The sequence below is a fragment of the Micropterus salmoides genome, unplaced genomic scaffold, assembly GCF_014851395.1.
Source record: "Micropterus salmoides isolate LMB-PRFRI ecotype aquatic unplaced genomic scaffold, ASM1485139v1 Ms_hic_scaffold_6, whole genome shotgun sequence".
Classification (NCBI taxonomy): domain Eukaryota; kingdom Metazoa; phylum Chordata; class Actinopteri; order Centrarchiformes; family Centrarchidae; genus Micropterus; species Micropterus salmoides.
Window position 1 is genome coordinate 26,616,674 of NW_024044348.1, and position 12,936 is coordinate 26,629,609.

The 12,936-nt window shown below is 40.6% G+C and overlaps 1 protein-coding gene across 3 annotated transcripts in view; it reads left to right on the forward strand.

Moving 5' to 3' along the window:
* LOC119890238 (MAM domain-containing glycosylphosphatidylinositol anchor protein 1) overlaps positions 1-12,936 on the forward strand; it is a 202,502-nt gene that overhangs the window by 169,968 nt on the left and 19,598 nt on the right. For all 3 annotated transcript variants that reach the window (XM_038701400.1, XM_038701402.1, XM_038701401.1), the window contains exons 14-16: positions 752-904; positions 1,036-1,197; positions 8,573-8,703. In XM_038701400.1, coding sequence (XP_038557328.1) covers positions 752-904; positions 1,036-1,197; positions 8,573-8,703 — 446 coding nt within the window. The remainder of the gene's footprint in view (positions 1-751; positions 905-1,035; positions 1,198-8,572; positions 8,704-12,936) is intronic.

The window sequence follows — 12,936 nt, forward strand, 5'->3', positions numbered from 1 at the left end:
TGTTTCTCATATATGCTCCTTAAAATGAAATAACTACAACTTCCATAAACTTCTCATACTAACACATGAATGGAAGCCCCCATTTCCCCATTTAAAGAAGGTACTTTTTTCTACATATAAGACTCTTCTTTAATCTTTATTTAGTTTGTCTTTTTTCTTATTATTATCATTAGTAGTAGCAGTATTTTTTAAGTATCGCAAGGTTCTTGATTCAGATCAGGTGGCCTGAGTATTTATACTGTGTAGTTTAGAGATCCAAGACAAAACTCATAGAAGGGTGGAACTAAGAGAACAAAGGAACAACTACAAATCCATCTGCCCCAGCACTCTTTTCGCTACTATGGGGTGGGATGGCATCCTCCCAGTCATATTGCCTACTGCTTATGTTTTTTTTTTACATTTGACATACCCTGACCTAATCATACTTACCTTTAACAGTTTTTGCATGTGGGAGTCTTATATCAGAATATGCATAATATGTGGGATCCACTTTAACTTTCACATTACCTATATACCCTGCCTCCTACATTGTGCCTATCACTTTGTCAGTAATTGCTTGGCAGTCTGATCCTCATATTTAAAGTGCATATGGCAGAGGTTATTATACAGCTAAATCGTTGGCATCAATTTCCTGGTAAAAGTGGGTGGAAAAAAAACAAGAAATGTCACCTGTAGTTTATGATGTCACCTGTCACTGATCATATGTGTTTTCCACTCTTGTTTTTTCTCCCCACACACACACACATCCCAGATCATGTGTGTGGTTTTGAGGATGAGCGGATCTGTGGTTTCTCTCAAGACCGGAGTGATGTCTTTGACTGGACCAGACAGAATCACCTGACGCAGAATCCCAAGCGATCTGCCAATACCGGCCCTGAGACTGACCGCAGTGGAACCAAGGAGGGTGAGGAAACTTAGTAATGAGTTTATGTACAGGTTCAGTTATGTGTATAGTAGTCGTAGTAGTGCAGCGACAGACCTGTATTTTTGCATTTGAGACTCTGGACAACAGAATGTTGTCTTGTTGGTTTACAGGGTACTACATGTACATTGAAGCGTCACGGCCACGTGTTCAGGGGGACAAGGCTCGTCTGCTCTCTCCACTTTTTAATGTGACTTCAGTCAGGGGGCCCAAGGGGTCAGGCAGAGTCCCATACTGTGTCTCCTTCTACTACCACATGAAGGGCAAACATATTGGTGAGTTGTACAGCAGAGAATAATGCACACACACATTGTCGTCTACCACATGCGAGCATCCATAGCACAATAACACACATGGATAAAAAGTAGAGAGCATGCTGACACTCTATACTAACCGGGTTCTCATATTGGTGGGCTCCTGTCAGCAGCTGAACTCTGTGCTTGACCCTCGCTTGCAGAGCTTGTCGGACACAACATCATAGGTGTGTGTGTGTGTGTGTGTGTGTATGAGTTTGTTAGAGAGTGGGAGAGACGGAGAGACAGAGACAGAGAGAAGAGCGGGTGTTAGCAAAGTTCTGTTTTAGCTTGTGACTTTGCTTGTGCGTGCGTTTGTGTGTGTTTGGAGGTGGCTGAAGGGGGCAGTGGGTGGGTGATTTATGGCAGTAGCAAGACACAATCAGTCATTTGGCGGAGCTGTTCATCATAATATGCTCTGTCACACAGCTAGAATGCATACAACTTGTAGCCTACACACCTGCACACACACACACACACACACACACAGACACACAAACACACACACACAGACATGGATCCCCACAAAAAACATATAGTAAAACTTGTGAATACATGAAGGAACACACACACATACACATTGTTGATTTATGTGTCCATAGCCCAAGGACCCAGGCTTCACTGTAACATTTGTAACATTCTGACCTGTGTATAGGAGGGCACAATATTTAAGTGTGCAAATGTGTACTCACCCAGATATGATTATTTAATAATGATCTAAATTTAACCGTATAAATGAGAGTGTAAAGTGTCTCATCAGTATTCAGTAATAAATCAAACAGTGAAAAGTTGAATATAACCATATCACTTGCAAGCAGGGAGTAATACTATTTAGTGAGGAGATTTACATAGACATAGAGTTGCACAAATTTGGAAATGCACCCACATATATGCACAGAACCCTAAACACACACAAAAGCATGCTAATGTCCAGCTCGGTCTCTGATACTATGTTTGGCCCCGGACCATCCATGACGGGCCTCAAAACCTCTTCCCAGCAGTCCAAAGTGCCTGTGCTAGAGGTGTAAACATCAGCACTCCCCAGTGCCTCGAACTCCCAGTGCAGGTAGACTCAGCAAGCAATAGGACTTCTAGCTGCATGGCTAACTCTGCTAACTAGTTAACTGCAGCCACAGGTATGCCTGGTGCACATTAGAGGATTCTTCAATCTTAACCGATTTTGAAAATGTGGGATGCCACAGACATAACGATTAATTAACCAATTTTTTATGTTTTGATCTTAAGAACCCACATACCAGAGGATTCAGTCAAGACGTGGGACCACACACTTTTATTTTTCGTTTATACTAAATGATTTCAGAGTGGCGACCCAGGGGACTTGGGATCTCCCAGAAATTCTCGTAATCAAACGTGACTTTAGAAATAAACAAACATGGAGACACACTGTCGTCGTCAGCTAGTTGTGTGTGCAATGTTTTGCACAGAAAAACAGAAAAAAGAGAATAAAACTGTGTATGAACAACACTTTGATGACTGCCTCGGATCGGGGCTGCCCCCGCAATTGTCCGGAGGGGCCAATTGGACCAGAAATTGGCTCAAGAGTGTGGCCAGCATTAGTAAGATTTAGTAGTTATTCTGGTGCTATGCTGCCCCAATTTCATTCGTTTAGGAATTTGACTGGTGGCCAGTTCTTACATATTGTACCCTTTTAAAGTTGAGTTAATATTGGATTTTGATTCATCAGACAGCCAAAAACATGTCTCTAAATGGATACTCATTCTGCTGTGCTCCTGCTGAATGTGTAAGTAGGCAGTTGTAACATGCTAGAAATTAGCACTTGATGGACCAATACTATAGTTTGATGTGAGTTCTTATCCCCCCAGTGGTGAAAAATCAATGTTTGTTGCTTCAAAATTAAGACAATATTACTACTTTCCTTACATACTTCTGGTTAGCTATTACTTTTCAAATTATTTGGTTAAATGGTTATCTAACCTTTGGTATACTACAGACACAGAGAGTTTAGTTCCTATGCTCCTTCTCTCTTCTGTCTATCTTCTCTTACAACAGATTTCTACATGTTACAATTGCATTTTATGAGTAATCTGTAGTGGATAACAATAGCACTTACTTAAGCATTTTTATTGCGCATTTTGCTCAAAGAACTTGTTGGTTTTTCACATCAAAGCAATGGGACAAGACAATGCTACATCAGTCACACACTGCTTGCTCACGATTAGTACATAATGTTACCAGCTACGCCCAGCTCTGCTACAAGCCCTCCTTCAATTTACTCTGTTGTTCTTCCAGTCTGTTCCAATCTGTTGTCACTTTAATTGCCTTACCTTGGCAGAGCTCACACTCCTGCCAGGGAGACACAGTGTGACTCTTAATGACGAAAAGAGACAAGATGAGAATAAGACAGAGGGGGTCAGTGAGAGGAGAGAAGAGACGAGGAGAGGATGGGGGTCGGCCAGCCTTGGCAAGAAGAAAGGAGGGTTAATGAAGAGCATGAGAGAGCGAAGAGAATGGTAGGAAAAAGAGACAGACTGAGAAAAATGAAGTGCGACAAGAAAGGATGCGCAAACAAACAAGTATGAAGAGGCTTAGAAGGGAGGTAAAAAAGAATAGGAGAGCTGCAGGAGAGGTCATGAACTTGTTAATGTTCAGAGGTAGTGAGGGGATGCAAGAGGTAGTGCTTTATTCTGAAGTACTTTAGTTTTAATGTAATCCACTGTATAGCGTAAAAGTACTGCAAAGTGTTAAAAGGGCTGAATATTTTGGAAGGCTTTAGGTACTCTGACACAAAGCAATTTTTAGAATTGCTGTTGAAATGTTCTTTTCTAACCCACATATATGCCAGCACTTTGTAACCATAAGGTTATGTGAATATGAACCAGGTAAAAGTCTCTTTTGAGGATTTTGCAAAATGAGGAACAAAAGCATAATGCCCTTTGAGTAGTTTGGATTTTAGGTATGAAATAGGCCGGCGCTGCAAATAAAGACCTCCCATGTGATGTGTGTTGCGGTTCACCTTAATGTGTCTCTCTTTGGGCTTGCTGGCAGCAACAATAAACAACATTTAATTAGTTTTGTTTGGCATTGAATAGTATTTTAGACTGGCTCAGTTTTGCAGAGTGCTACTGGCAAGCTTTCTTGAAATCACTGGATTATTTTCAGTTCATAGTGATGGAAAACAAATTAGGGTTTGAGGTTATTTAAATGTTGTACCTCTTGTATGTTGTTTTGGATTACCGTTTTATGAAGACTTTTAATTAGTTTGCTGTGTGAATATTTACAGGTGTGGAAGAGGAATATGACGATATACCTAATCTTCCCGTTACCTTTTCTAGACACTACTTACTGTTTTAAAATTGTCCTTCTTTAACTTTTTAGGTTTAGACTCTCATTTTCAGGAAAATGTTATGATCAGCTTGTTGTCTAGCAACATTTGAATAAAAAAGGATTTAGCTAAGCCTAGTTTTATCATTTTTCTCATGCTCCTGAATTGGTTATTTACTCAGAAGGTTTTGTAACACGCTTCGGCTTGGTGTTGTGACAGAAGCCTCACCACGGACTATAATTGTTTAGCATTGATTTGGCTCTGAAGCTAACTAGCAGTAGAAGCTCAGACAAACAGAACATGAACCCTATTTAGGCGTAGATAAGGGACAGAGGGAGGAAAGAAGCAAAGGGGGCCCCCAATTATCAAAAGATAATATAAATAACGATAATTTGTAAATTGACTTTTTATAGAGCGCTTTTCTGGTTACAACACTTGTCACATTCACACAGTGAAAGCATGCCAGGTGCTTATCAAGAGTAATACAGTTTCCTATCCAAAGTGCTCATGATGACAGTACGCTTATCCATACACACACTCACACACCGACTGCACAGTCATCGGGAGCATTTTGGGTTTCAGTATCAAACCCACTGAATCTTCAACTGGACTGGGGAAGCCAGGAATCGAACCTGCCCTCTGATTACTAGCCCACTCAACCACTTGTGCCATAGCCGCCCTGTATCTACATTTACATTTATTCATTTAGCTGACACTTTTAACCAAAGCGACTTACAATTGCTATACATGTCAGAGGTCGCACGCCTCTGGAGCAACTAGGCCATGTCTTGCTCAGGGACACAATGGTGGATGGGTCACACCACCACCTATCTCAAAGATAGAGTTCAAGTATAGCAGTGTGTGTGTACTGCTGTCTGTGCTTGTGGTTGTGTGTCTCTGCTGTCCTCCTCACTCATGATTCTACGGACAAGTAGCCCTGATAGAGCTGTGCCTTCTCCTTTGCCTCTCTGACACTTACTAACACCCTCTGCTTTACCTCAGTCCACTCAGTAGACTGCTTATCAGAGTCCTCTTTTCTCTTCTCTCTGTTGTATGCGTATGCGTGTGTGTGTGTGTGTGTGTGTGTGTGTGTGTGTGTAGGCAGTGATGGTGAGGGTGCAACAGAGATACGAGAGAGAGAGAGATAGGTGGTCAGTGAGGAGGGAGACAATGAAGCACAGATATGTGGAGGTAGAATGAGAGAGTGGGCTGAGCAGGTGAAAGTGGGTTACACCAGAATTAGTGAGTGTTTCTCTCCGTTGTGTAACTACGGGCTGTCCATGTCCTTTCTAAGTTAAAGCTATGCTAGGTAATATATTTCAGAAGTATTTTTGTTTAAATTCTGTTAACATCCCGACAGCAATCAATTAATGCAAATGGTCTAAAAAAAGTAATAAATATGATATCTGTTGCTGGCCTGTTATAAGCCCAGCCAAACATACTGTATCATACCTACCTGCCTGTCTAACTACCTACCTGCCTACCCATGCATACCACTGCATATGTAAAGTTTTGTTAGACAGAGGCCTGAAGGGAGAGGGCAGGATACTTTCATAATCTAGCTGTCTCTCTAGCTGTAACTGTTGCATGTGACTGTCTAATGTGACTATTCCGGCTGCAGTATCACTACATCATTTTCACCGTGAGCATTCTGCTGTCCGTACCTGCATGGAGCATGATCCAAACTGTAGAACACTATACAACTCGATCCTGCTGTTAAAGCAATAGTTATGAAACACTTCAGCCATTCGGAACTTGATCATGTGAACTAGTCAACGACACATATATGAGGCTTGCTGGGGCATCGCAGACGCCAGACAGATCTCTGGCATACTAAATATCTAGAGCTGTCAGCAATTCCACATCCAGCCAATGAGAGTAGGCAGATAGCAGAGCAAGGAGCTACGTTTTCATTAAAAAATCTTTTAATTTTTTTTAATCACCTTGAACTCTCTCTGTAGCACAGCCAATCCCTGCTGCCTGGTGTGCTAATCCATTCTTTCACCCATAGTCTTTGGCTTTTCCTTTTTCGTGTTTTATAGGTATTTAAAAAAACTATATCAAATAAAAAACTCCTGTTTCTCATGTGTTTTGGCGTCATTTTCCCTGTCACTTCTCATGTGTGTTTTCTTGACAAAATGTGGTTTGGAGACCAGATAGAGTCGTCGGGTGACAGACTCGTTGCCAGCTCGTGTAGTGTGTGACACCCTTTCGCCAATCAGTCATGTACTGTCAACACCACAACGACTTTAAGACTCCCGATTACAATACAGCAAGTAATGCAGTTTTAACAGTACAGTGATTTGCCACCGTTGAAAGCTGTGCAGTCTGCAATAGGCACTAGCGTAAAGACTAGAAACAGCTTGAGTGGGTTTGTACAAAAGTAACCAAATCTGTTTTAATTATGTTTATTATCAGAGTTTAAAGTAATAATTGAGATTTTGCTTGCCACCGCCTCTTTTTCTGTACCACATACGGGCAACCTCAACATGTTTTTTAGCTTCCCTGTTTGCCCCCATAAACAGTAAGCTTTCCTTAGTCACACCTCTCTTATGACAGAGTAGGAAGTTAATTACTGCCAGCCTGACAGAATGACAAGCATTTGTGCACAAAGGCAAACATACATTTATGTGAAAACCTGTACTTTATGTGCACACACATATTTATAATATATAATACTGAGATACTGTGCCCCCTGCCTGCGTATTTGTTTAAGAGACTGGTGGTTGGTTAATGTTCCAATTAGGAGCTGGCTGGGGACCATTAAGAAGATGAATGATTCTCTCACACCTTAGAGACCTGAGAGATGGAGAGAGAGAGGGAAAGAGAGAGAGATTCAAGTTTCAGGACAATTGATTTTTATGTCATGTTTCCACAGTAGTTACAATTTTTTTTAGGATTTAAACCAAACATCATGTGGCAGTGAAGTGTATACTGGAAACAAAATGAACCTCTCACTCCTTTCTCTCATTACCTCCGTCGGACTTTCTCTCTTCCTTCCTTGCAAAAAGGACAGCAGCCTTTTGCTCCATTACTGTCAGTGTAATATAAAACTATCTATTGGACTGTCAATGTAGAGCTCAAGACATGTCACCACACATCCATACATTTCATTTTCACCTAAATGTCATCCACATACAGTATCTGAACTCAAAGCTTCACCCTAGTATATATATTGTAGAGTGCAATGCATTGTACCCCTACCGCATTACTATTGTTATACCTTGGACCTTGTATACCTTGTTCTCGCCCTCTCTCCCTCTGTGTCTCTCCCACAAAAAAAAAATGGGGATTATAATGATGTTGGTAATTTCATAGCAGCTAGATATTTGGTGATGTTGGGTGACTAAATATATGCCAGTGATAATCAGTCTGACCTAGGAATGTCTTAAGAACCGATACTTCAGTAAACATAGCTCGTGGTAGTAGGCTGCCATCTTTACCTCTTACCAGTCTGTGTCATCTGTCATAATGTTGTTAGCGTTGTAACTAAATATTTCTGGACTAATGGTCTGTCACAATGTTAGTAAATTTAAACTACAGCATGCACTCTGAGTAGAGGTGTGTGTGAGTGTGTTTGTGTGTGTGTAGCCTCTGCTGGGGGTTTTGTTTGTTTTTTTACAGTTAGTGAGCTATACTTTTTGATTGTTTTGTTTTTGTTTATAACATGGTATGAAATCAAGAATTGTAAAATTTTGTATCGACTACTAAATTTCTGGTATCGTGAGATACTAGACTGAACAGAAATTGCTCCTTTTTGAATCATCTCAACGGTGTAGACACAACTCAGATTATAGCCAATTGTTTTAGTGCTCCTACTGTATTTATTCAGTTTTTCGATATGTGCTCCCTTCTCACTGTCAAGACTAAAACATATGTCAGTGTTGGTGGAAATAAGATATTATGTGTGTGTCATTTTGTTTAAATTTTTTCACCTTTATATTAAAGTCTGCTCCCAGCTTAACATATTGCTCTTCAGTAGTTCAGTTCACTGACTTTTTCTAATGGTTTGTACTGCCTGCCTGTGTGGCTGTGTGTGCATACTTTTCACAGGCACTCTCAATGTGCTTCTGAGAGTGAGAAGCATCGCCTCTGTGGACTCTGTGGTGTGGACGAAGTCTGGCCATCAGGGCCCGGATTGGAAAAAAGCACTGTTTGACATCAGCCCCAGTGGACCCTTCCAGGTAATGGCTTGGCGATTACTTTAATTACCCCCCAAAGAACAATATAGCAGTGAAGAACGTTTACAACTTGTGCTCTTAAACCAGCAGTACATTGTTTCAGAATATGTCTGCCATTACAGAAAAAGTTGAGTACAACAGACCAGAGGATGTCACCTAAGACCATGTTTCTTAAATGCAGTTACAATACTTCCCACGCCCATGCAGCCACACTAAGCACCCCAAACGTGTTGCATGCAGAGACATAACTTGACCTAAAGTATGACCCGGTCATCTATTGGGAGGAAACATGTAGTGTGCTCTGTCTTTGTTTGATGTTGAAAGAACTCATCCTCTGAATTTAAATCAGCCTCAAGGACTCACCTCTTGAGGGTTAATTTCTGACACCGTGCTGACAACATTGTAAGACCTGCTCTGGCTAGCTCTAAGAAGAAGGAAAAAATGGAATTGTGTGCTTTTATGTTCACTGTATTCCTTTTTTCCTGCCATCTCTCTCTGAGACATTTCCTCCACTGAAGCCATTTTCTCTCTACTGTGTCTTTCCCCAAGAGGACAGCCTCCACTGCAGCCTAGATAGAGCAGGGGATTTTGTATTCTGCTGGCTGTTGGGAATCAAAGGAATTCCACAAAGAATTGGGCTTGAAACTCTGCTCGGAATTTGATTCATTTCTTTACAAGAAAATTATCCACAGTGACATTAAAAGCTCCAAAGAACCAGAGTTAGTCAACTGAGTTAACACATGTCAGAGTTATATCCATATCCAAAATCTCTTTTCTGTTACTTGGTGGAGGCAAAATATCAACAGGTATTAGAAACAAAGTGAAGGTTATTAGCAGCGGGGTTGTTGGAAAACATCTGTTCTGATAGTGCCCCTGCCAGGATCTGAGCCACTGCAGCTGATCATAGTCTCAGAAAGTAATCAATGAGAGAGTTTGCCCACTGGATTCAATATGGTATCACATTATTATTTATGAATCCACACAAATGTGTGCAAAAGTAGTACTAATGAAGGCAATGAAAAATATGATAAAGATAAATTAAGCCCAAGCCATTAGACTAAGGTGTATTTTTCATGTATTAAAAAAATGTGGGTAGAGCATTTTCACATTTTTGGGGAATATTGATGAATGACAGCCTTTGAGTGAACATTCAGCTCATTTTCTGCTGAATGTCAGCAGCAAGCCTATCCACACAGTAACCAGAGGATTATTCGCTTCATCAAGAATGTGCTACTGTCAGGGTGGAGAACAAGTTTTCACAACGATTTGAAAGAAATAGCATGCATATGAGAAAGATAATAAGAAAAACAAAATAACTTGTTAAATTAGCAGTGCGGCGACCTGATAGAGTGGTATTGATGCTTAAACTGGCAATACGAAAGGGATTCTGATGAATAATCTGAATAAAATGCAGTTTTTTAGTCCCTCTCATAAAAAACAACAAAATTACAATAATATTATTAGCATTTTCTGAAAAGAATGTTGTGATGTATCCAAACTTAACAGGGTATTAAATTGCCATTTAAGAAGTGATGTGTCACCTGACAAAAACAGGAATGATCCCAATCATTTCTACTCACAAAGGTAAATAGGTTTATGTGAGAATAATAGGAGGCTTACACCTGGGCCAATTCTAGTCCTGTCATATTTGATTTGCTGTTCAATGGATATTCACTTACTAATGTCCGTCCCTTCAAAACTAGCTTGTACTTGATTAGCAATTGATTTTAAAATATTTCTAATGTCTAAAAATCTGACCAAGCTCAAATTATGCTCAAGGGACATACAGCCTTCGCTAGTTTGAGCTGTACAAAATTTTTTCCTTGTTTAAATTCACCCGAAGTTGAAAGTTTACTGGACACATTCAGTCAATAGTGGGAGAAAATAGTCTGAGAGACATAACAGAGGAAGCGCCTGTGTTTGAGGACTGTCTGTTGACACATCATCGAGGTCCCATCGGCTCTTTGGCAGCTGCGCTTGCAGTTAGCTCTTCCCTGTAGGGATATGGCCGAGTAAACTTTATGACTCAGTCCTCCTTTCTGACTGGACATGATGTTTCCTCTTCCTCTTTTTTCACTCACTATGTCCATTTGTGAGTGTGTGTGTATTTGTGTGGACCTTGGTAAGAATACAACCCAGCACAGAGAAGGCAAAAAAAGTGAGGGCAAAAAATGATGTTGTTTTTTGTTTTGTGTGCCTCTATCCTCCTCTTTGTGTTTGTGGGGTTTTTTGTCTTTTTCTCTCTGCTTATCTTTATCTCTGGCCCTGTGCTGGGACAGGTGGACCAGTTGTGTCGATTCTTGCCCTGGTCCGCTTCACGACCGCCGTCTCAAGGCTGATGACTAATGGCTCTAAAATCAACAAACTCAGGAAAGAGAGTCTTCAACTGTTCATACTCTCAACCCGACACTCTCTCCATATACCTGCGTTATCTTTACACACAAACATTTACATGCGTAAACACTGTGCTAGATTCAGACACATGCACACATACAGACAAAACCTTTTTTTAAAAACACACACACACACACACACACACACACACACACACCAGTCTCCTATCCCCCGCAGCAATTAGCTATGACAGGTCAATTAACAGGCTTATTTATGAGCAGGGGATGCCTGCTAGTTGTGTTGTAATGATTCCAGATACTCTCTGTACGTGCATGAGGGAAATTGAATCCATGATGAATGTGGGCTGAAGGCCTTAGCTGGGGGCTGCATTTGCTCTTCATTAACTATGCCTCTGCAACACCATGTTTCTTTCACTATTAAAGGGGAAATTAAGTCAGAAACAGTCGGCATACTGTATGTTTTAGGGCTCCTCTGTGATGTTGGACAGTGCAAATTTTATCACATTTGGATGTTAACAAGTCCTATAGACAAAAGTTTTAAACTGCTGCACACACACACACCTACACCCACACACATAATTAGTTTACAGTACTTTCCTTATGTGGCTACCTTGGTGTCATCTCTTATGTAACCATTCACACTTCCTGGTCCATTCTCATTTGTTCAGTACACTTTGTGGCAGAGAAAGCCAACAGGTTGGTCATGTGGCACCCTTTTGCCAGATCTCATTTTTTTTCCACATGATCAGATAAAGCCAACACACCAAGCCTCTATCAATTTAGTTCAAATTCTAAATTTTTCAGTTGTTTAATATTAACCAATACCTAGTATTGTTCAGCACATGATATGTTTGCTATAAAATAAGAGAATAGCCATTAGTACAATATGATGCACGCCAAAGGGTGGAAGGAACATTCAGTAACTATCACAAAAAGTCACATCTTACGAACATCAGACTCTGTTGGGTTTTTTTATTATTATTTTCTTCATTATAAGCCACCACTAATGTTTTATGAGGGGAGTGTCAAAAAACATTATACTCTTATATTACTGATATACTGAATGTGTTCGCATGATGCCCTCAATTTAATTCAGTATTCAAATTCATTATGACAATATTCCAACAAACTAATTCTCAAGGGATTAAAATCAAGATACATAAATTACAACTGCAGGATTTTAGCTGGTAGAATTCATCCTGTCATATCTGTACATCCAGTGTGTTAACAGCATTTATTTATATCCCCACAATACGGCAGCCTGAGGTGTTTATATGTTTCAGGATGTGTCTGTGAGTGTTAGTGTGTGTGTGTGTGTGTGTGTGTGTGTGTGTGTGTGTGTGTGTGTGTGTGTGTGTGTCAGTGAAAGGGTGAAATGCAGGTTAAGGACCAAATGGGAAAAATGTGGATCTGAAGGTATAACCTCTCATAGCTAAAAACAGAATCTACCCACTCAACACACCACAGGGACATACAACGTGTGCTGACAGACACACACGTCACAGATGAAAATACCACTCACACACAACTAACATACAGTGTATATACACACTGTGCCAGAGTGAGTGTGTGACACCAAGAGTCAGACACCAGGGAGAGCCTTGTTTCTTCCAGACTGTGCCTATGCAGTGTAAAAGCAGGCGGCTTAATTGGTCCAGACACCATCACCTGCTGGTAACAGATATGATTTTTACAGTCAAGAAGATGACAGGGGAACCATGTATATGTGTTTGTGAGCATAGCAGGAGGGGTTTTAAAAACATGCAAAGAGGGTGTGTGAACAAGAGGGAATGAGACATGTGAATGTGTGTTTGTTTAATCAATAAAGCACTTACTGCATCTTAAATATTCATCCCTCCCATTTGTATCGTGACTCAGGCAA